At 37.7% G+C, this 22,837-nt stretch overlaps 1 protein-coding gene across 1 annotated transcript in view; it reads left to right on the top strand.

Annotated features, from left to right (window-relative positions):
• The first annotated feature begins 204 nt into the window (after window positions 1–204).
• LOC113615325 (fibrous sheath-interacting protein 2-like) overlaps window positions 205–22,837 on the top strand; it is a 28,879-nt gene continuing 6,246 nt past the window's right edge. The window contains 27 exon segments of the mRNA XM_027097549.1: window positions 205–227; window positions 533–569; window positions 3,451–3,660; window positions 3,662–6,799; window positions 6,801–7,102; window positions 7,104–7,714; window positions 7,717–8,370; window positions 8,373–8,494; window positions 8,497–8,628; window positions 8,977–9,282; window positions 9,284–9,360; window positions 9,581–10,449; window positions 10,495–11,057; window positions 11,059–12,916; window positions 14,056–15,387; window positions 15,390–16,004; window positions 16,039–16,549; window positions 16,919–17,286; window positions 17,289–17,514; window positions 17,516–18,600; window positions 18,603–18,756; window positions 18,962–19,269; window positions 19,272–19,313; window positions 19,316–19,396; window positions 19,399–20,297; window positions 20,299–22,631; window positions 22,633–22,837. Coding sequence (XP_026953350.1) covers window positions 205–227; window positions 533–569; window positions 3,451–3,660; window positions 3,662–6,799; window positions 6,801–7,102; window positions 7,104–7,714; window positions 7,717–8,370; window positions 8,373–8,494; window positions 8,497–8,628; window positions 8,977–9,282; window positions 9,284–9,360; window positions 9,581–10,449; window positions 10,495–11,057; window positions 11,059–12,916; window positions 14,056–15,387; window positions 15,390–16,004; window positions 16,039–16,549; window positions 16,919–17,286; window positions 17,289–17,514; window positions 17,516–18,600; window positions 18,603–18,756; window positions 18,962–19,269; window positions 19,272–19,313; window positions 19,316–19,396; window positions 19,399–20,297; window positions 20,299–22,631; window positions 22,633–22,837 — 17,061 coding nt within the window.

Here is a 22,837-nt window from a genome sequence, read left to right on the forward strand (position 1 = left end):
TTATTTTAATCTATCATTGTCAGTGGATCATCCATAGATCTTCTCCTACTGTGGGGCAAGGAGAGGAGATGAGGAATTTTGAGGAGGTGGGTAGAAAGTAAATTATCAGAAAGCTCTGATCAAGCAGGACAGGCAGAAAGGACTAGCCCATCCCCTCTCTCGCCAACCCCATCCATGCTCTTCTCAACTCACTACAGAACAAACATGGCTAAGGTGGATCAACAGTGGTAATATCAGATAGGTGTTAGTTTACTCAGCACCTATTATTCTACTCTTTATGCAGCAATTATTCTACTCCTCTGAGTAATTAATAGAGCATGTCCTATACCCAGGGGCCAATTTCTAAATAAGAGGCTAAATAGGAAGGTTAGATAAAAAAATAAAGCTTATTCTTCTCTGTGAATTGCTGGGGAGGAAAAAAAAACTCCCAAGCACAAAGCGGGTAATCTGATTCAATGATTAGGAATTTGGAGGAAAGTTACATAAATTATTAACCATAAGAAATAAAATCAATCTCTTTTTACTTTTTCAGGCAACAAGACTACCATCAAAATCACTGTCAAGAAAAAGTATGTACGATGAAACTCACTGATAAAGCAATTAACTATATTTTCTAATATGTTATTAGAGAAAAATCTGTGAATCAGACAACCAGCAAAATCATCTGCTGATATTAGTCAGTTTCCCTCTTTGCCGTTTTCTCTTCCTTGCCTTTCACTCTCAGTTAATCTTGAGTTTTGCAGAGGTCCAAAATTATTGTTAAAAGAGTTATTGTTAAGGGGGGTACAAAGTTACTGTTATTGGCCTTTTGCCCAGGGGGCTCAGGAGGGTAGATTGGGGGAGGCTTAGGAGGTTTAATCATCACGGGGAAAGCATCAAATACCACAAACCCACTCCATAATGGGAAGACATTAAGGGAAATACCTTTGCAGACCGCTGCAGATCTGGCTCAGGGCTGAGCATCCTGCCCCTCAGGCAGGTGAGCCAGGATGCCTAGATCTGTCTCTTAATTCTCCTGGGAGTAAGAAGAGTCTTACGATAGCTACTCCATCAAAAGAAGGGACCTGGTCACAAGAGAGCTGCAACTTGGGCCTGGCAGAGAAGAGGGTAAATTTGATAAGCCCCAACTCTGGGGCTAGACAGAGGAATCATGAACAAGAAAGGGGTTCAGGGGAGTAGCACACTCACACACTCTTTCAAACATACACCTGATCAATTCATAGAATGTGCAACAAACACAAAGGCTGAGACATACTGGCACCAAAACGATATTTCTTGGTTTAATAGTATAATGAAAATGAGCTGAATAATCAGATTCTACTTATCGCATTTCGCTTCATTAAAAACTTGATGAATGTTCCAATTTTATATGTCAAAGTTGGACATGCTTCTTCTCAGCTACCCTAAGAGTAGTAATGTAGGTCTGCTGTACATTATCTCTGGTGATAAGAAAATAATATATATTGAAATTCTTAGCTCATATGTATTGGAACGGATTTAGATCAATTTAGACCAAGAAGGTGAGTAACTTACTTATTAATGTTTAAACATTATTCTTAGAAGTGTTTGATTTAGGACATTTTACATAAGTAAAACAAGTCTTTTTCAACCATATGCTGTCATTTCAAACTATGTTTTTCAAACTCAGTAGCCATTTTCTGGTCTGCACAATAGGTGAAAAAAAATACATTACGAGAGCTAGATAGTAGTGATGTTTGTGCAACATTGTCAATGTACCTAATGCTGCTGAACTATACACTTTAAAATGGTAAATTTTATGTTATGTGTATTTTATCACAATAAAAAATGCATTAGGAGATTTGGGAAATGGACTCGAATAAAACAGCTTTTCCTTGAAGCGTCCCTCAAACCTTCTCTAATGGGTCAGGAGAGAATATGCTACATACGGCAAGGTGTTAACTTTGATTGTTGGCCTAAACCTGAACAATCTGGGGCTACCTTTGGAGATAATTCTGAGGCAACAACAACATTATAGGGAATCGGGTGCCCAAATGCCAGGATATCAAACAATGCACAGCTAAAATGCCAGGCATCCAGCCTTTGCTGCCACTGACTTGTAGCCACAGCCTTGAAAAGTAGAGTTCCTGTGGAAGGTTCACACTCCTGGTCTGGCTGTCTTGAGGATAACAACTTTAAAAAGAATACTGTTTTATTATAGGCAAAAGGATTTTTATGATCCCAAAATATATCTGCAATAAGTACACATACATAAACAGTTATAGAGTTTGGCAGGTGTACTTTGCATCTGCCCCTGGTCCAGTCTAAGCTGTAATAGTGAGCATAATTAACCATGAGGAAATGGCCATTCAAGTCTGGTCCCTGGGTTTCTACTTCAGCTCATACTAAAAGAGCCCCAACTTCCCTCCACTGCTTGGCCTTCTGGCCCTTTGAGTACGAGTTCTGGCTCAACCTTCTTTCCTTCCGAAATTAATGTGTTTCTTTATTTCTTGAGCTGTCCTCTGCCTCCCAATCCAAGAGAGTTTGCACTGATAATCTTTCGTTGGACCTAAGCCTGTTCATTTCCCTTAAATCATCAGTGCTAACCGTTGCCCATTGATTAAACTTTAACAACTAGCTGTAGTCGTTTGCATATATAAACACAGTCAATTGACAGAGGAAGGCAGCAATAGGCCAGCCACAGAACCCACAGGCTGATCCCTCCACTATGGGGCTTCATTTTTTACCCTCATCTCCTAGCTAAACGGATGCCTAAGTAAAAGGAGGCTATATCCACAAAGGCACATAAATGTTTGAACTGCAAATATGTTTCATGAAATAGTTTGTTAGAGGTAACCTGGTTTGTATTTTTAAGAAATATTGCTTGGGTCATAAACACAGTCTTACTTCTTGCCAGGGCATTTGTTTTCTACGAGCCTAGACACCCACTTGGCTGTTTTTTTTTTTAACCAGGAAGCCATTTATCCTCAGCAATAAACTTTTATAGTTCCAAGGGATTTGGGGGGTTTTTTCTGCTTTATTTTATTTTAATGGGTGTACTATTTTATTAACATTTAAATTTCACCAACAATGAGCTCAAGTATATGCTAGCCCTATGTTCAGATTTTTGAAACAAAGATAAAATGGACAGACAGCTTTAAGGGTGCAATGTATTTAACACTACACAATATATTCAACAATTAGACAATCTAGGTGGTGGTATAACTATACACTTAGGAGCACAAGTATAGGGTCCAAGGGATTTTGAATCAAAGAAAATCTTATTCAAAAAATAGATCACAGCCACAGAGAATAAACCAACTTGAAACTAATCTGGTGTTCTAAATAGATTTCCTATGTTCTCTCTATACACCGTGGCTGGATTGTAGCTATGCATTGTTTGATAAAAGGAATTAAAGGTTAGTCCCTGTCCCTAAAATAGAGTAAATTCATATGTGATTTCCCTTGTATCCCCGCTCACCTCCTTTCCAGATAACTTCTGAAGAATTGAACAGTATAATTCAAAATATAATGACCTGCGTTGTGGCTGCAGTGACTAGTGTATTATATCCAGCCATCACAAAATATGAAGAAAGGTCACGAAATATTATATACCCAATGCCTGATGACTCTACCCTCTCTTCTGATAGTGAGAATTGCTGTAGCATATGCCGTGAAACATTTCTATATGAAACAAGTAAGATAGATGGTTCAGGCAGAGCCCTGTGCAGAGGCAGCTGACAAATCAATAGGGCAACCAGTGGCACCGTCAAAATCATCTTCTGCCCATAAAGAAAGAACAGATGTAGAAAGAATATATCATAGGAAAGAACACTCAGAAAAGAAACCTAAAACCCCCGAACCTAAATATAATGAGAAATCTGAACCCCCCAAGCTTAAAACCTGTAAATCCAATAGTCACCTTGTTGCACTGATTGAAACAGGCACAAGGAAATGTAAAGATGCTACCACTGAAACAGATGGCTTAGAACGCCCACTGTCTCCTGATGAAAAAGCAAAAGCTGTAAATGAGATGCAGGAGTTAAATGATGTTTTACTTAACTTTAAATATCACCTAAAAAAGGAAACTGAGTTGATTTTAGAAAACATTTTTCATGAAATGGTGTCTGAATTAACCCAGATCATCCCCACCCTTTCCTTTGTTACGGCCGAAGCTTTCGTTGACCAAACTGACACTGACAAAGGAGACTTGCTCTCCAGTGTTGATATTTCCTCAGCAGCTGCTGAAATTATGGAAAATGTGCTTGAGAAGCTACAGTCTGCAGTTGAGAAAAAATGTACCGAGGAATTTTCACAAGAAAATGTATCCGTTCACTTTAAATCAAACTTAGTCAGTGGAGAACATTTCATTTCTCCAAAAGAAAAAACTTCAAAAGCTTCACTGCCCTATGCTTTGGAAAACATGAATGATATTGCAGAGAATATGGTTCATGCGATTTTAGAAAAGCTGACGGCTCTTGCATTTTCTAAGCAAAGTGAACTTTTTCATCTTGAAATCACAACTGAATTGGCTTATCAGCAACACAGGGAAGATCGAACATATACATTCCTTCAAAGAGCCAGCAAAAGGAAATCCAGTGTTGAACCTGATGCTGCCAATTTGATTGGCAAGGAAGAAATACAAAATTCAGTGTCAAATATTTTTTCCCAGTCCTCTCTGGTTGGTTATATAGAGGAAGCAATCAGCACTATACTAGGCTATATACAAATTGGACTTAATAATGAAAGGCTCATTGCAACTGAAGAAACAGTGATCATCCTTCAGCTACTTGATGATATCTTGGCTCAGCTACATCAGACACCAGTGAAAACAGATGTCCAAAAGAGTAGACACTCCAGAATGAGCAGTCCTTCTGGCACTGAAGAAGACAACAGACTCACCAGCACTAGAGTAACTAATGCTCCTAGGTATGTGTGCCTATTTCCACCTATTAATGTTCCTGGTATGGTCCTTTACTCTGAAGACAAAAATGAAGAAATAGACAAAATTGTAGAAAATGTATTGATTTCATCTATCAAAGATGAAAAAGCAAAATTACAAGAACAGGTTCCTGATCACTGGTTAACAAAGGAAAATGCTGGTTTTAAACACAAAAGCAACATGAACTTACCTACAAAGACTGCTTATCAAGACAAAGTAGTATTTCACGATCAGGGATTAAATACTGACCTTCCAACTTTTAAAAATAAGGACCTTTTTAAGGACAAGCCTGGTGTGAATAAAGACATTTTACTTTTCAGCCAAGATGAAACGTATCAAATACAGAAAGCTTTAGAAAATATAGTTAGAAGTATTTTAGCACAGATGCTCAAAGATATATCCTCTGGGCTCTCTGAACACTTAGACTATAAAAATGGTAGAGAGGCTTCACTTCTTACCTCAGGAAAACCACAAGATCTGTCACATCAAGAATGGATGGACCAGATGTTCTCTGTGTCAGAAATCCATACGGTAGCTCAAGATATTATAGATGCTGTATTAAAAATACTTCACATGGCTTCTAGTCACATTATCGGACATTCTTCATCAGTACATCAAACTTCTCTAGATAATACTGACGTACCAAATAAAGAGCCATTAGCAACATGGTTTGACAGTAAACAGAAGAAATTTTTATCTGCACTTGGTGTAGACTCTACAAAACATACCTGGTTAGAATCTGGAGCAAGTGGCTCGACATCTGAACCTGTAGATCACATTAATGATAAGATCATTAACACGATTTTTAAGAAGTTGAACTCATTTGTTTGTCCAAAATTACAAAACCGCTTCAAACCAGAAAGCCATGCTGCCCATTCAAAGCCTGCGCCTGACAAGAAATCTTTGTCTTGATCTCACCTTAGTGTTTACACAATTAAAGTGATAAAAATTGTTTTGGATGCTATCCAGGAAGAACTACAATACAATAAGAAAAATCTAAATCTTAGCAGGGGTAGCCCTCCCAAGAATTTTAGAGGTAGAGGATTTTTCACTGACACTGAAAATGAATTAGACTCTGTTGTCACAAAGCTAAGTAATGACATTATGACAAGTTCATTAGCAACTTGCATTTGTGAGGTGTTAAGTGGAAACACAGATAAAGGCAATATTTTACTCCCTTCAGATAAACTAAGGTCTAAAATCTCATATGGAACTGGTGGCATTGATCAACAAAAACTTTTGCCTTCTCATTGCCAGCACATGCAGGAGGAAGTTCACCAATGTACTAGATTGCAAGTGTTAGATAGAATTGGAGATACCTTATATGACATGTTATGCAAGCTCATAGGAGACCATCCACAGTCTCCCCTACCTGATGAGCAAAATACAGAGAGGATCAATGAGAAGTTGAGAACAACCAGTACATTGCAGTCCAATCTTAAGCTAATTTCTCATACAATTCTACAAGGTATTGTTTCAAAATTATGTGGTGTTGAGATAGATTGCATTTTCAAAAATTCAGAATTTAAAGCTATCTCAGAGTATATTGACACTGACAGCCTGTCATTTGCTTTGCTTCTTGAGGAAATGAGCAGAGGCTCTGACATAATCTTCAGCATGGTGCCCAATGTGACCTGGCCAGGTAGCCAAGAGGTGACTAACAAAAAGGGAAAAACTACTGCCCCCAAAACAGGAACCACAAAAGAAAAGCATCTAAATAAACTGAAAATCATGGCTTCAGATATCCTTAAAATGGTTTTTGCTAAATTGGAAGGGTTTGCCAATGGAAATTTAGAAACTCTGGACGCTATAATCAGTGGAAATAAAAAGAACAGCAGGACATACTGGGAAAGTGAAAATACCAACATTTGTGCTAACACACGTGAAAAAACGATTGCAGTCGACTTTATACATGCATGCAAAGAAAGTGTCAAGTACTATTTTGAAAGCCATTCAAACTGAATTAAACGTGAGCTTGCCAGATTTGGAAACATGTATAAGCAAGCCACTACAAGAGAAACAAACACTTAAGAACTTAGTCAATTTCATTTTGGATGCAATTTCTCCAGATATCTTTAATGAAACTGAACCAGAAGAGAGAGGCATTGAAAATTATAGATACAGGCCAACCTATGGAAATTTTCTTCCTGGAGGAGCTGACCCAGAGTCATATCTAGAAGACCCTGCAGAAACAGAAAGAAAGTGCTGAAGAGGAAAGACCAACAGAAGAAGAAACTAAATCAGATTCTCTTAAGCAACAGGAACTCGAAAGAACATTAAAAAAATTTGAAGTAGAACTCAAAGAGCTACAAAAGTCCCCAGTCGTGCCCATTATAAGAAATATTTTGAATGAAATTTTTCAGAATGATTTAATTGATCAACCAAATGTGCTTCCTCTTCCCCAGTCCCATTTATGTGACATTCCTCATGCTGGTGATGAGCCACTTGCTCAAACATCTGTTCAACCCCTGGATAAAACAATGGGCCCTTTAGTGTCTGAAGCGGATGTAACCATTGTTGCAGATAATATTGTTAGAACCATATTTCAAAAACTTTATTCTGCTGCTATGACAGATAGAAATGAAAATTAAAATAGGTATAATACTATCACCTTTCCAGCAAATATCTCTTTTACTGAACATACCAGTGGAGGAAAGTCCCCTGTTTATTCTACCATACTGGACAGAAATCCATGTACACTTCAGTCCACACTCAATATTGGTAAACTGACCAAAATAAATGTAGTTGAAGATATTATACAGTCAGTATTAACAAATTTAGAAACATTTGCTAGTACCAAAGTAAAAGCCCTCTTTGTCCTCTTATCAATTTCACAGTTCCAATGGCTTTACCTTTACAGCAGGATGAGACTGCTTCAAGCCAACCATGCTTATCAACCAAAGATTCATATTCTGATGACCAATTTTCTTGTTGCTCAGTGGATCATAATAAATCAGGAAAGACCACCTCAATATGTCAACTGAGTGCCTCTAAATTAAATATATATGCAACAGAAGTGGCTACACAAATTTTACAAGGAATCAAACGTAAGTTAGATAAAGAAATAAAAACTCCATTCTTAACTCATAATGTTGTGGCTTCTGAAAGTATTCCAAGTCAGGTTGTTAACACAATGTTAGATATTGTGTCTACTAAAGGCAAATATGAAAAGAATATATTTGACAGAGAGACTGATCCAGGTCGGCCAGAAGATATTGTTGAAAAGCTGTTCAATAAAAGTGATTATCGGGAAAAACTTCAATGTCAAATACTAGATACCATTGAAGGTATCTTAATTGACATCTGTGAGGAAACAATAGATGAGAATAATCTCCCATTTGCTGTATCCACTCTTAAGTGTAATGTAAGTGGGAGACATTTAGAAACAAACTCTGAAAGGGACCCCGAGTATGCAAATAAGGCTATTCTTAGGCTTTTAGTTCCTAAGGAGTATGTTGCTATGATTTCCAATGTATGGTGGATATTGTTCTTCAAAATCTCACTTCTGCTATCATGCTTGCAGTAAATGCAAAGGATTCTATTTCTCCAAGACTGCCTCTGATATTTTCTGACGCATTTCCCATAGCAGAGGTCAACAATCTCCTGTTATAGACTCAATGAATGAAAGGAAAAGGGAGAGATTTCCATTTGCGAGAAATGAAAGAGATGTACAGCTGAAATCAGCTTATTCTGATGATAATCAGACAGCTGTACTTAAGAAACAAGATGCCGGACTTCCCTGGTGGCGCAGTGGTTAAGAATCCGCCTGCCAATGCAGGGGACATGGGTTCGAGCCCTGGTCGGGGAAGATCCCACATGCCGCAGAGGAACTAAGCCAATGTGCCACAACTACTGAGCTTGCGCTCTAGAGCCTGCGTGCCACAACTACCGAAGCCCGGGCACCTAAAGCCCGTGCTCCGCAACAAGAGAAGCCACTGCAATGAGAAGCCCGCGCACCGCACGGAAGAGCAGCCCCTGCTCGCCACAACTAGAGAAAGACCGCGTGCAGCAGTGAAGACCCAACACAGCCAAAAAATAATAATAAAATAAAATTTTTTTAAAAAAAAGAAAGAAAGAAACAAGATGCCAAGAAATCTGCTCCTGAGCCATGTGAGGAAAATGCTCATTTCATTACTAAAACTATTTTGAATAGATTAAAATCTTTTGCCACAGAAAGAATAGATTTGCTACTTATTCCTCATACGGAGACTAGAGAAAAACCATACGTTGGATCAGAATTTACAAACTGTAAACAAGATGACAGCGTATTTCTTGAATCAAACCAAATGCCATTAGATATGAATATCCTGAAAATATCAACAGCTAAAACCGTTCTCAGTCAACAAGTCACAAATTACATATTTGCTAATTTCAGAGAAAAACATGGGACCTGCAATTCATGTATCACAAGCTAGTCTTAAGGAATATGCTGACATAATCGCCAGAACCATTTTTTTTTTTTTTTTTTTTGCATTACGCGGGCCTCTCACTGTTGTGGCCTCTCCCATTGCAGAGCACAGGCTCCAGAGGCGCAGGCTCAGCGGCCATGGCTCACGGGCCCAGCCGCTCCGCGGCATGCGGGATCCTCCCGGACCGGGGCACGAACCCGCGTCCCCTGCATCGGCAGGCGGACTCCCAACCACTGCGCCACCAGGGAAGCCCGCCAGTACCATTTTGACACATAAAAAATGACATATACCTAGAAATCCAAAAGATGTATACATATCAAAACAATACTTCATTCCAAGAAAACATCATTGCAAGTGAAACTGTCAACAACATCTTAAAGAGTTTACATGATAAAATATCTTTAAAGGCAAGTAGCTTTTACTCAAAGCAGGACCCTGGTCTTTTTACACAACTAACTGTACAAAATGAAATATTGCCTGGTCAAAGAAAAATGGAAGACAACACTGAACTGCCTCTCTTTTCAAAATGCTCAGATCAAAACCAAATTATATCAGAAGGAGAAAACCAAAGAAGGACTTTGGAAGAAATATTTAGAAATGGAGAATATGGACAGGAAAAAATAACTTCTTTGTTAAGTGTAGTTAAGGATATTTTAAAGAAGGTATATCAAAGGGTAATGGAAGATACAGACCATTGGCCTCCATTTAATGAACTCCCCCACTTTACATCTGATTCTAAAATTAAAACATCAGCACACAAAAAAGCTTTCCAGTCACATATAAACAGTGTCGCAAATGACATAGTTGAAAGTGTTTTCAGAAAAATGTTCTCAATAATTATGACATCTTTATATGAAAACAGTGAGACCAGGGGAGAATTGGAAGCATCTGGCAATGAAGAACTGATGATGAATCCATCGTGCTTTAGAGAATTGAAACAAGCAGAAAAAAGAAGTGTTCCCCCTGAACCTGTGATACCGCAAGTTTATCCTTACACAGGTATTGGAAGTGTCACTTCATTGGAAAATATTGTATTGCAATTTTCTCCATTGCGACTGGGTGAACAATTGGTCCAAAAGGTTCTCAAAAAGAACACAGATTTTGCTTTGCTGAATCTAGAAGAGAGTTCATCCCTTAAAGGTCAATCTGATGAAATTCGATATCTGAGGCCATGCAGTTCTAAAGCTAGCCCCAAGGGCAGCCCTAAGGCAAGTTTTAAAACAAATTTTAAAACAAAATCAAAAGTTACCTCTTTGGCTAAATTTGGAACAAAGCCACAGCTAGGACCTGGTGGAGCTAAAGCCAAAAGCAAAACCAAGTTAGGTCTTAGAGAGAAGACTCTAAGAGGCAACCAGTCCAAGACTTCCATGGGGCTACCAGGCCTGCTATCCACAGGGGATGCCAAAAATCTCTCAGTGAGAGCAAAACTCCCCACTGTGGAGGTAAAAGTGTATTCCAGGGATATAGTAAGTAATATTCTGGAAACAACTGTGAATGAATTTCAAGAGGTGAGGCAAAATAGAGCAATGGTAAATGTAAATACTTTACCTTCTGATCAAATTGAGATAGCAAGTGAAATAGTTGATGCAGTTTTGCAAGGATTATACGCTACAAAGAATAATTTGGCCCATCCAATAAAAGGCTCATACTCAGATGATCTCAAACTTTCACAGGGATATTTTAGTACAATCTCTTTTGCAAATCCAGAAGCCCATTTCTCTTCGGAGAATGTTTCTTCACAACTAGAAAAAAATCTTTCCTAAAGAAAATATTTTTAAACAAATGTTTGATAAATGGCAAACAGAACCAAGTGACGTGGATAACGAAAAATATAAGCTATCGACGATAGCTGAGGCTGCTTTGAATGAAATTTCAATGAAAGCAAAAGAATTAGAACAATCTGTTTCACTTTTAAGTTTGTCAGTTCTTGAGCCTTGTGAAAGCAGGCACCATAATTTTAAAAGAGCTGCTTCTAGAGTTGAGGATTCCCAAACACAAATTAATACATTTGGCCAGGAAATTGTTGAAAAACTATTCGAAAAATTAGAGTTGTGCTTCTTGACTCAGATGTTCACAACAGATAGTAAAGAAACCCTAGAAAGCAAGAAAGAAACTGCTGCTACAAGTAAACGTAGTTCCTTGAGAACAAACAATCTCAATTATGTACCATGTTATAACACAAAGTTATATTTGCTCAAGAGATAAATTGCTCAAGAGATCTTGGAAGGGGTTCTGAACACCTTAGAGTCATTTGTAGACCTACAGTTTAAACATGTCTCTACATATGCTTTTTCCGAAATTGTGAGAACACCTATTGAAAACTTTTTTGCTGTGCAAAGGAAACCATTAATGAAAATAATATTGCCCAAGTTACAAACACTGAATAAATTTCCTGATGAATCTAAATCAAGTAGTACGATTTCCCAGGAAAACATACAGAATACCCTTCAACAGCTTTACTCATTCCACTCAGAATTGCTTACTTATACTGTTAATACTGTCAATGACATGCTTAGTATAATTAAGAACAAACTAGACAAAGAAAAATGCCATGAGGAACCATCTTCAATTAGCATGTTTGAAGAAAACATTGTAGCAAGTCAGATCATCAGCACACTGATGGACCAGTGCACTTATTTCTATGAGCTGATGAGCCAAAGCCACCCAAAGGAAAATCTGCTCCAAGGAGCTAAAAATGCCTGCACTGCTAATTGGTCCAGATTTGCAACTGGAATGAGAATGTCCACTTCAAAGTCAAAGGGAATTAGCTTCCGGGATGATCCTCCACAAATCCCTGCCTTGCCTTATTCAGAGAAAGATATGAAAATAAAGGACAAGACTTCCTCAAATATACCTTCAGATGTCAGATACTCTGCAGGAAATTCAACTAAAACCACAGAGCCAATGGAAGGGCTCGAATCTGACCTTAAACCATCATCTTCTAGAAGTGAAGCTCAAGTCTTCAGCCATTTTGATCAAGCTGTGAAAGGATACTGCTCTCTCCTCGAAGGCACTGTCTTACAAAAGCCATCTCAGAAATCTAGTGACTCTGCACAAGCAGCACTAGAGCACCCCATGTCCTTCAGAGAAATGGGAGAAGGTAAAAATCAAAGAATGCTTCACTATGATCCCCCCAAACCAGTTGTTAATCCAAACCAAATACAGACAACCATTTCTCCACTCAAAATATGTTTAGCTGAAGAAAATACTGTCAATACCATGCTGTTGAGTTATGGCCTTTCAAGTCAAACCCCACACACTAACGAAAGTATGAAAACTATGAAGCCATTTTTTGTATCAAAGGAAAGGCCTTTCTCTGTAATGTGTGAAGAACAAAAGGATGCGAAAAGCTTGCTTAAAATATGGGGGAAAAGAAACAGCTATGAAATTGAAGAAGAAAACAAAAGCTTTGTGGCAAGTGGAGAAGATTACACTTTACTGGAAAAGTGGAAAAATAAGTACCCAAAGTTAGAGAAAATAGCAACTCTCGAAGAGGCTGAGGTCATTGCTTTTGCAGATCAGGAACTGGGACCACATGAAATCCATCTAGTAGCAAGATATGTTACTATATCTGTGGTCACACATTTCAAGAACTTCGAAACCAGAGGTGAGTGAGGACTGACTTATAAAGAGTTGGCATCATTTTAGGGAAAAAAAAGTCATTGATAATTTTAAGAGTTTTATTTTTAAACCTCACACGCAAGAAGCTACATTCACTGCTTCTCTGAAAATAGCCTTAGATTTGGGGTGGCTGTTTATTTACTTGTGTGTTTTCAACTGGTCAGTATGATAAAAGAAAAAATGTTACCCATTTACATAATTTTTATATGGAGGAGTGTTTTTCAGTTTTCCCTATCTACAGATGAGATTAAATGGGCATAATTTAAGGTGGGATATTTTGGTTGGGCATGAGGTATGGCTATGAAATGATGTTTTGCTTGGGACATACAACTGCTCTAAAGGCAATTCCCAAACAGAAGTTCCAAGAGGGTTTTTTTAAAGTTCTTTAAAAAAAGACTTCTTACATTATAGTCAGACCTCATGCCTAGTTAATTGACTGTAATGATCCAACTTCTTTTTGAGGTATACAGTTAAAGTCTTTACAATTATTGATGATAGTTTATAAGAACAGTGGCGTTAAACTTCTTGTTCTGTTCATGTTCCAGTGTTCTGACCTAAATCCTTTTTAGGTATAATACTCTAAACCCATGCTTACGAGTATGATATCTGCACTCCCTTTCTATGAATGCTTACATGCATATATTGGGTTGAACCATATGAAATAGCCATTTTTATATGTCAAACATCAGCAGTTTCATTCTGTTCTATTTATTATATACTATTTAGTCCCAAATGGGATAATTAGCTGAAGAGCCAAAAATGTTTTCAAGAATTATATGAGACCTCTAGATATCACTGGAATCACTCTAGGGCCTTGTAACACTAAAAGCTAGAAATCATTTCTCTGCTCCAGGATTTCAGCTTCTTAAAGCAACATAGCTATCCAAGGAAGAAACCAGCAATTAGAGATTTGAATTCTAAATGGGCTGCCCAGCAGAAGTAAAGATTCCACAGGTGGGAAACAGAGATTTGAAGAAAACCCAGTTCCTTTCTTGACTAGTTTTTCCTATTTCTTGAGTGAGGTATACCCAAAGTGAAATTCATATGTAAAATATTGCCAGTATTTTGAATGGTCAACATTTTTCCTTAATGCATGTTAATAATACCAATGTTTTCTGTTTCAAGGTCCTCTTGATGAAAAAGTGCCTATTATTTCCATGCTGTTAAGCAAAAAATACAAATCAAAACAGCCTCTAAGAAGCATAAACAGTGATTCTTCACTTAATTAACTTTGTGAACATCTCACTGAATTGGTTATTTCCTATATAATTTCAAGCATTTCTGATTGCACCAAAGATGGTGCAACAATACAGAAATCACTGGAAAACCAAGATGCAACTTTTAGCAAGGTTATTTTAGTTCATTCCCAAGTGTTTGAGAGTCGGTCAAGTTCTATCAGAGGACTTGCTTTAAGCATTTCTGAAATCATTATCCGAAGCCTTTTAAATAGTGACATTTTAAAGGCAGACGTTACACAAGTGGTTTCTGTAAAAGCAAAATATATTTATTGCCCAAAACCAGCTGTGGCTGACTTCAGCGATCTCTTTCAGGATCTCTTAATAGGAGTAACCCATGTTCTGTCCAAAGAAATAGGAATAAATCATCACCTTGACAGCAAAGGAAGAAACAAATCACCGTCCACACCTAAAAGCCATAGTTTTCCCATTTGCAACAAAACCAAAACTATGAAAAGACAGATAGGTGCCAGAGATTGGAAATCAGCTCCTACTCACCAAATTAATCAACTAGCACAGAAAAATAAACTAAATTCTCTAGCATGTAAGTTAGACATTCTGGTTGGCAGCCTAAGAACTCATGAATTCAAAGAAGTAGTCAACAAAATTTTCAATATTGTTTTCAATTTGTTTTTGCCAGATGAATGCCCAAATTGTGATACAGATTCTGGTAAAATAGCAAGAGAAATGTTCCTATCTTCAAATAACCAGCAATGTCATAGAATTCCTAGAAATAACCTAGGGCTCTCCCCCAAATCAGCTTTTCTTCTGAATGTTGTGTGTGAGAAACTTATTAGAATACTCTTGGAAGAATGCACAACCAACAACTTCCTTACAGATGGTCCTCTTTCTGATGAAATATCAACAGAATGTCAACTGTTCAACATACTTCAAAATGTAGAGGATTATTGCAGGGGAACAATGGACTATGGCTTACCAGTTGAAGGATATGACATATCAGACCTTTTGGAAAATCTGGCAGAAATAGATCAAGAATCTATGCTTAGTATTATTTCCCATAGCTTGGTAAAATCCTTAATGGAAAAATTGTCATGCAGTATACAGCAACCTCCCAGAAGTCTACCACTTAGAAACAAGCATTTAGCATATAGGACAAGAGAGAGACCTCCTAGTTTCCCAAAAGCAAAAAGGCCAGAATTAAAAGAATCAGGACAGGGTAAAGACTTTGTGAGATTCATGAGTTATGACAGCAAGCCTCTGACAGGGTGATTCATTCCAAAATGCAAACCCCATTCCGTAAGCAATTTTCAGGAAAATTCCCTTCTCTACCTCCTCTTCGAAGACCAGGTAAAAAGGAATTGAATGCAACAGCCTTTCTTAACATGTGATATCCAGGAGGCATGAACACAGGAGTGTACTCTGCCACGTTTCTGGAGGAAATAATTGCAGACATTTTTCTTAATCTCACCACCTCGGTGCAGGGCAAAAATGTAAATATCACTGAAGCCCAGCTCAACGAGATGAACATATTAGATGTCAACTCTGTGGTGAATGAGTTTAATAATGCTCAAGTCACTGTTTTACAGGATGTTGAAGAAAGGATATGTTTTCCACCAATCTATAAAGAAACTGTTAGTAAGATTGTTGACTCTGTTTATAATGATGTATTGTGGGACTATGCATTTCAAGTTACCTGTGGCAATCATCTGGCACATGCTGCCACGTCAGTAGCAGAACAGATAACTAATGGCATATTGAAAGAGAGTATAGACTACCAACTCCCACTGTGCTTTGTTGGAAAGCTCATGCCTAATTCATATTACCCTCTCAAAGCTGAAAATATACTACAGAAACTTCAAAACAACCTGAGTGAACTTAATTACCAAGGTCAACATTCAACAGGCTATACTACCATCCTAACATTCAACAGGCTATACTACCATCCTAACACACGCATTTTTAGAAGATGTCATCAGAAGACTATTATCTCAGCTCATTCCTCCACCCAGCGAGGCTTCATGCTTGGGAAAGAAATACTTAATGACTTTGGATTTTAATGAGATGGCCACCTATATAATAAATAAGGTTTTGTTAGCCATTTCAAAGCATAAGATTTGGCTCACTAAATACGATTGTCAATATCTATATACAGAAAAAACCCTTCAAAATATGCTGGAGTCTGTTTATAATAATATTTTGCAGATGTCTGGCTTGATTGCATCAATACAGAAAAGTATAGAAAGCCAAAGCCTAATAATGGTTGACCGAATGGCCAGTCTTATTATTCAAGAGATTATTGAAAATCATCTTCAACCCTTTTTGTGTGAAGAGGGCTTACCTCATTCAACGACTCTATTGGATGAAATACCAAATATGGTTAAAGAGGTTCTCAGTGAAGTCACAGGGTCACACAGACCCCAGAAGCCATCATCACTAGGTATGGACTTTTTTTTTTAAATTTTTTTTTAAAACTAGATCCTTACTCTATCTACAGTTTCCCCTTTCTTCTTTGCCTTTAATATTTATTTATTTATTTTTGTCTGTGTTGGGTCTTGGTTTCTGTGCGAGGGCTTTCTCTAGTTGCGGCAAGAGGGGGCCACTCTTCATCGCGGTGTGCAGGCCTCTCACTATCGCGGCCTCTCTTGTTGCGGAGCACAGGCTCCAGACGCGCAGGCTCAGTAGTTGTGGCTCACGGGCCTAGGTGCTCCACGGCATGTGGGATCCTCCCAGACCAGGGCTCGAACCCATGTCCCCTGCATTGGCAGGCAGATTCTCAACCACTGCGCCACCAGGGAAACCCCACTAGGTATGGACTTTTATCCTAATGCATTTGTAGAAGAAATTGTTGCCAGACTATTTGCAAAGCTCTTCGATCCAAAATATAACACTGAGTGTGATTTGGATAAAGTGACCCAAAAAATAGTAAACTCAATAAACAACCATTTTAACAAAGCTAAAATCTGCATTCTTCATGATGACCAAGAGCAGCCATTCCCCACTGTAGATACAGACACTGTGGATGAACTTGTCAATCCAGTTTATGAAAATGTTCTGAAACAGCATGGGCTGGCCCCTGAGGTTGATAATAAAGAACTCAAAGACAGTGATATTTTTGTGGAAAACATTACCAATTTAATCATGGCAGATATTTCTGATTATCTTTTCATCCACTGTTTTCTGGGGATTTGTCGGCTTCTTCCTATGCTACTTTAACAGCAGAAAACATTATTTAGAACATCTTTAGTGGCATCACTGAACCTACCCAGCCAAGCCAGCATTTATCTCCATATAACACCTTGCTGCCATACACATTTTTAGAAGACTTAATCAGAGTATTATTATCTAGAATCTTTCCTTCTTCATCTAACATGGTTCTATACAGTGAAACTCCAAGATAGATCAGGAATTAATCACAGCGAAATCTCTTCAAAGTTAATCAGTGATATTAGGATGAAAATTTCCCAAAGTGAAATTCGATTTTCAAAAGATGAAGATGAAACCGAATCTGTTTATTCAAAGGATGATGCTCAGCGTCTCGTTGATTCCACATTCAGAAATATCTTGCAAAACTCTGGGTCTCAAGAAGCAGTTGAGCACGATAACACAAGCAGTGACAATGTTCTTATTGATAGAATAGCAGGTTTTATCATTAAAAATATCTGTCAACAACATCTTCATCCATTTGTGTATGGAAAGTTGTCATTTCCCTCATCATATGCATACTTTGATAGTATGAGAAGAAGGCAATGTTTTTTTGCCAGTGTTTACTCCTCAGCCTTTTTGGAAGATGTGATCTCTGGGGTTTTAAGCAAAATATTCCACAGGGTATTAGGTATTGTGCAAACAAAATCACTAAGAGATTCAGAAAAAGAACTGTTGGAAACAGCTGGAAAACTCATATATTTGATAATGGAAGAATTCTCAAAAGTTCAAGTTAGCATCCTAGAAAATGCTAAGGAACAATTGTGCTTGCCCCTAGTAGATAGAGACATAGTGATAAAAATTATTGACACGGCATATGGCAAAGTTTTACAAGAATGTGAACTGGAACCTAATAAAGACCTTCTCGGTGACACCAAGACACTGGCGGAGAGGGTAACTAAAATTATCCTGGCTGAAGTTTTTGATTTCCGAATTCCTCCACATTTCATAGCAAAGCTGCCTTTTAAATCATACTCAAAACTCAATGCTGATGTTTTGATAAAGAGAGTTCATTATGCGATCAGTAAATCAAGACTCCGAAGACAGACTTGTACAATATATACCACCATATTATCATATACACATTTGGAAAATATAGTCACTCGGGTTTTATCTCAGATATGTCCATTGAACTGCAGTGCAGAAGACCCATGCCTTTCGCAGTCACACTTCAGCAACACAGTTGTGAGAATGATTGATGAGATCATGTCAATAATTTCTAAACATGCAACATGCATTATTAAAGATGGAAGTGAAAAACAAAATGTGATTTCAGAAAAGATATCCAGGCTATGGTTGATGCCATTTATAATGACATTTCTAATTCAAATCTATACCAGTCTCTTTCAAAAGATAAAAAAGGCATAAGTAATATACCTGTTACAAAAATAGCAAGTTATATAAGGGAGATATTTAACCATCATCTTGAGTCATTCTTTTTTCTTGCGGTACGCGGGCCTCTCACTGCTGTGGCCTCTCCCGTTGCGGAGCACAGGCTCCGGACGCACAGGCCCAGTGGCCATGGCTCACGGGCCCAGCCGCTCTGCAGCATGTGGGATCTTCCCGGACCGGGACACGAACCCGTGTCCCCCACATCGGCAGGCGGACTCTCAACCACTGCGCCACCAGGGAAGCCCCCATCTTGAGTCATTCTTATCTGGAGATAAAACTCTTCCTTCAGGTACAGTGGATCAAACTTATCAACAGAGAGCAATAGATCCTAAACAAAGAGAATTATCTTTCATTGTGAATTCAGCCATCTTTTTGGAGGAAGTAATTTCTGAGCTTTTATGCAAAATCCTTCATGTATTCTCACATAATGTCCTGGCTGCCGAAAACCCATGTAAAGCAAAAGCCAATGTTACTGATATTGTTACAAGATTAGTAAAATCAATTGTGCTGGAGTTCACCAGATCACAAATTTTAGTTGCAGATCACTTGGATGAAATCTGTATTTTTCAGAAGAATATAAAGAAATGGTTAAAAAACTATCAACATTATTTATGAAAAAATATTAGATGATTATCGATCTCTGGTTCATGTTTATAGAGCTATACAAAATGATGCTGTCAATTTGGGGGAAAAATGTATTATTTGCTGTTAGGAGAATTTTATGATTATCAGGTGGAGTCATTAGTTACAGGAGAATTAGCAACTTCTTCCTATTCCTCCCTCCAAGAGGAGAACATCATCAGAAATGTACTTGACACCATCAACGATGATAGCCATGACTTGCCATCATGCATCACTGTATTGCCTCGTTCCCTTTTAGAAGATATGATTTACAAGCTTCTAGCACATATGTTCCCTTCATCTGAGACTGAAACAGAACCAAATGAGGAAGAGGTGCCATCAGATTATGAGTTTGTGAACAGTGCTTCAAAACTAACTGATGATATCATAACAGAAATTTCTGAACATGAGATTAGACTTGCCAAGGCAGAGGAGCATGTGGAGAGTTGGCAATTAGGGGTAATCAATAACTTCGTTGACTCCATATGTAACAATATTATTTAAAAAATTAAGTTTGAAGATGAAGTACAGAAAGATACATGCAAAAGAGGAGGCTCATTCCTCAGGAGAATAGCTGGTTTCATTATGGAGGTAATTGTGGACCACCATCCGCAGCTATTTTTATGTGAGGAAGAATCATTTCCCAGTGACTTACCCCAAAATGACCATGTCACTGAACTCTTGAATCCCATGAAAGAAAAAATACAGTCCTTCCCACAGGTTTCTGTATACTCTGCTGCATTTTTGGAAGATGTTGTAATTGACCTTGTTCGCAAATTTTATACTCTACCAAGAATTGCTGAAAATCCTAAGGACAAAGAGATATCAGAAAGAGATATCATGGGTCTAGCTATAAAATTTGCAAATGCCCTGATAGGGGAATTTAGGAAAAGTGAAATTAAAGTTCTAGCGAATGCTGAAAAAATGGTTTCATTTCCACCGATAGATAAAGAGACAAGTCGATAAAGTATCTGATTCTGTGTATGATGAGGTCATAGACATATATGGATCTAAAAATGTTCAGAAACATGATAGAAGTAACATTGTTATAGAGATGATTGCTGTTTTGGCCAAGAAGGCAATCTCTGCTTTCCAGATTCAACCACTTTTTTCGGGAAGCTGGTCTTCCACCTTCTTTTCATTTCTAGATGTGGATAGCATCATCCAAAGAGTTCAACAACTACCATATAAAACCTTTACAAAGATAAAGAGAAGCTTGAAGGAGAGCCCAGTTTCTTCACTAGAACAATTATCTACACTTATTCCTCTAACCTCAGACCTGAAAGACAAAATGGACACTTCGGAAATAGATGGAAGAGCACTTAACAGAAAAGAGAACTTCAAAAAGGAGAAGACATCAATGAAAACAGGCAGCATCCAGAAGCCAGTATGTACCAATATACATAGCATTATGAAGAGCGAAGTAACTACCCTAGCATCAGGGTGAGGTGGAGGTGTGCCAAAGAAAAAGAAAGAGGATGAAAAGAAAAAGGAAAGTTCAATTGGAAAAGATAATGAGAAGGTATCGAAACTCACTTCAACAACAACCAGTGTGAAAAGTAAAGATACTCAGGGGCCAGATTTGGGTACAGAACTTACAAAGAATGAAATCAAGAAGAAAGACCGTTTGGCTAGAAAAGATGAGAAAGGGTGAGGTGATGAGGTATACCAAAATCTTTCACCAGCTATCGATGATACAAAAAACAAGGTTGTCCTGGAACCAGATTTTAAAATCGATGATAAAAAGAAGAGTGACAAGAAAAAAGAAAGTTCATTAGGAAAAGGGGACAAACCTTTTGAATTACCATCTCTGAAATCCAAGGTGAGATACAGAGAGATCCAAAAGAAGAGAAGAGATTCTCCAGCTTACGCAGTTACAGATGACAAACAGATCTTGCATTCTAAACATGCCCAAAATGTCACTGGAATCATTTACAGAAATGTTTTAGAAATATCTTCTTTCCAAGGACCAGTGGATGACTCAAAATCCCCAAATCCTGTAGGTGATAAAGCAGCATATGTAACTCAAGCGGATGGCAAGGATTTTGCAAAACCTGCTTCAATGAATTCAGCTAAACAGAATGCTCCTGCAAAAGAGGAAGAGAATGAGAAAAGTAAAGATAAAGAGATTAAAAGTACACCTAGTAAACGGGACAATCCTCAGAACCCACCAGAATATAAACCCGGGATTTTCCCTGCTAACTTTTTAGAAGATGTTATCTCTGAAATAGTTAACAAATTGATTTTTTCTTCCTCATCGGATACAGATGATGCATGTCAAAATGTAAGCAGAGGTGTAAATCAAGCTGAGCTCTATGACACGGCTATGAAACTGATTGATTCCCTGTTAAAGGAGTTTTCAGATGCTCAAATTAAAGTATTAAAGCCAGATCAAGGAAGTAGGTTCCTACCATCTGAAGATAACATTTCATCAGTTCATAAAGTACCTCTCAGGCAAAAAGAACTGTCTGTGGAAAAAAGACCTCCCAAGAAAAAGATAATTATGGATAATATACCACCCATGCATAACACGGCACCTGCAACTAAAATACCTTCTTCAGATCAGGCATCTTTTATAGCTAAAATACCATCAATCAATAAAATTTTGGTCAATAAGATTGTTCACTCCTCTATATGCAATATTTTGCAGGAATATAGATCTCAAGACTCTATTTGCGAGGACATAAAGAGTAATGTTGAAAAATTAGCAAGAAGGCTAGCTAATGCAGTAATAGAAGAAACTTTTCAGTATCAGCTAAACTTGCTACTTTATGATGAGACTCCAGATTCAGTATGTTTGCCTCTAGAATCTAAGGAGGTTATGAAAAATGTCCATAAGGTGGCCCAGACAGCCTGCAAAGAATGTTAGACATCATCGCTATATACCATAATGCTGCTTTATGAATTTTTAGAAAGGATAATTTCTTCTCTTCTTTCAAAAATTTTCTCAACAGTAGCCAATGCTAAAACAGAAATATCTGAGGATAATTTGTACACAGAATTGGACTTCCTTCAAATGAAATTAGCAAGTATAGTTATAACAGAGATCTCCAAAAATGAAGATATGATTATACATTATGTAGAATCTTTACATCCTAATGATGATGAAATTATTCAATTAGTGGTTAAGACTATTTATAATAATCTTTTGCAACAATTTGGATCTCAAGAGAGCATACAAAAGTGTGTCAGCAGTGGTTGCAAAATCCTTTCAGAAGGCATAGTTAATTTAGTTGTACAAGAAGTGACCAGAAATCACCTACAGAACTATTTTTCTGGAGAACTAACGCCACTGTAAAGAAGTTGACAGTGTTGTTGAAAATATCCTTAAAGATGTTATCCAAACCACTGAAATTCCCCAGCCTCAGCCATCACAGGCTTACAAACTGCCTTTTAACATAATAGAAGAAATTGCTATAAATTTTTTGTCAAAGCTTCTATTTAAGTTTCCAAAAGCGGATAAGGAACAAAACAATTCTCTAAATGCTGAAATGCAA

This window comes from Aethalodelphis obliquidens, unplaced genomic scaffold, assembly GCF_003676395.1.
Source record: "Aethalodelphis obliquidens isolate GAN/ISIS:26980383/991018 unplaced genomic scaffold, ASM367639v1 scaffold115, whole genome shotgun sequence".
NCBI lineage: Eukaryota > Metazoa > Chordata > Mammalia > Artiodactyla > Delphinidae > Aethalodelphis > Aethalodelphis obliquidens.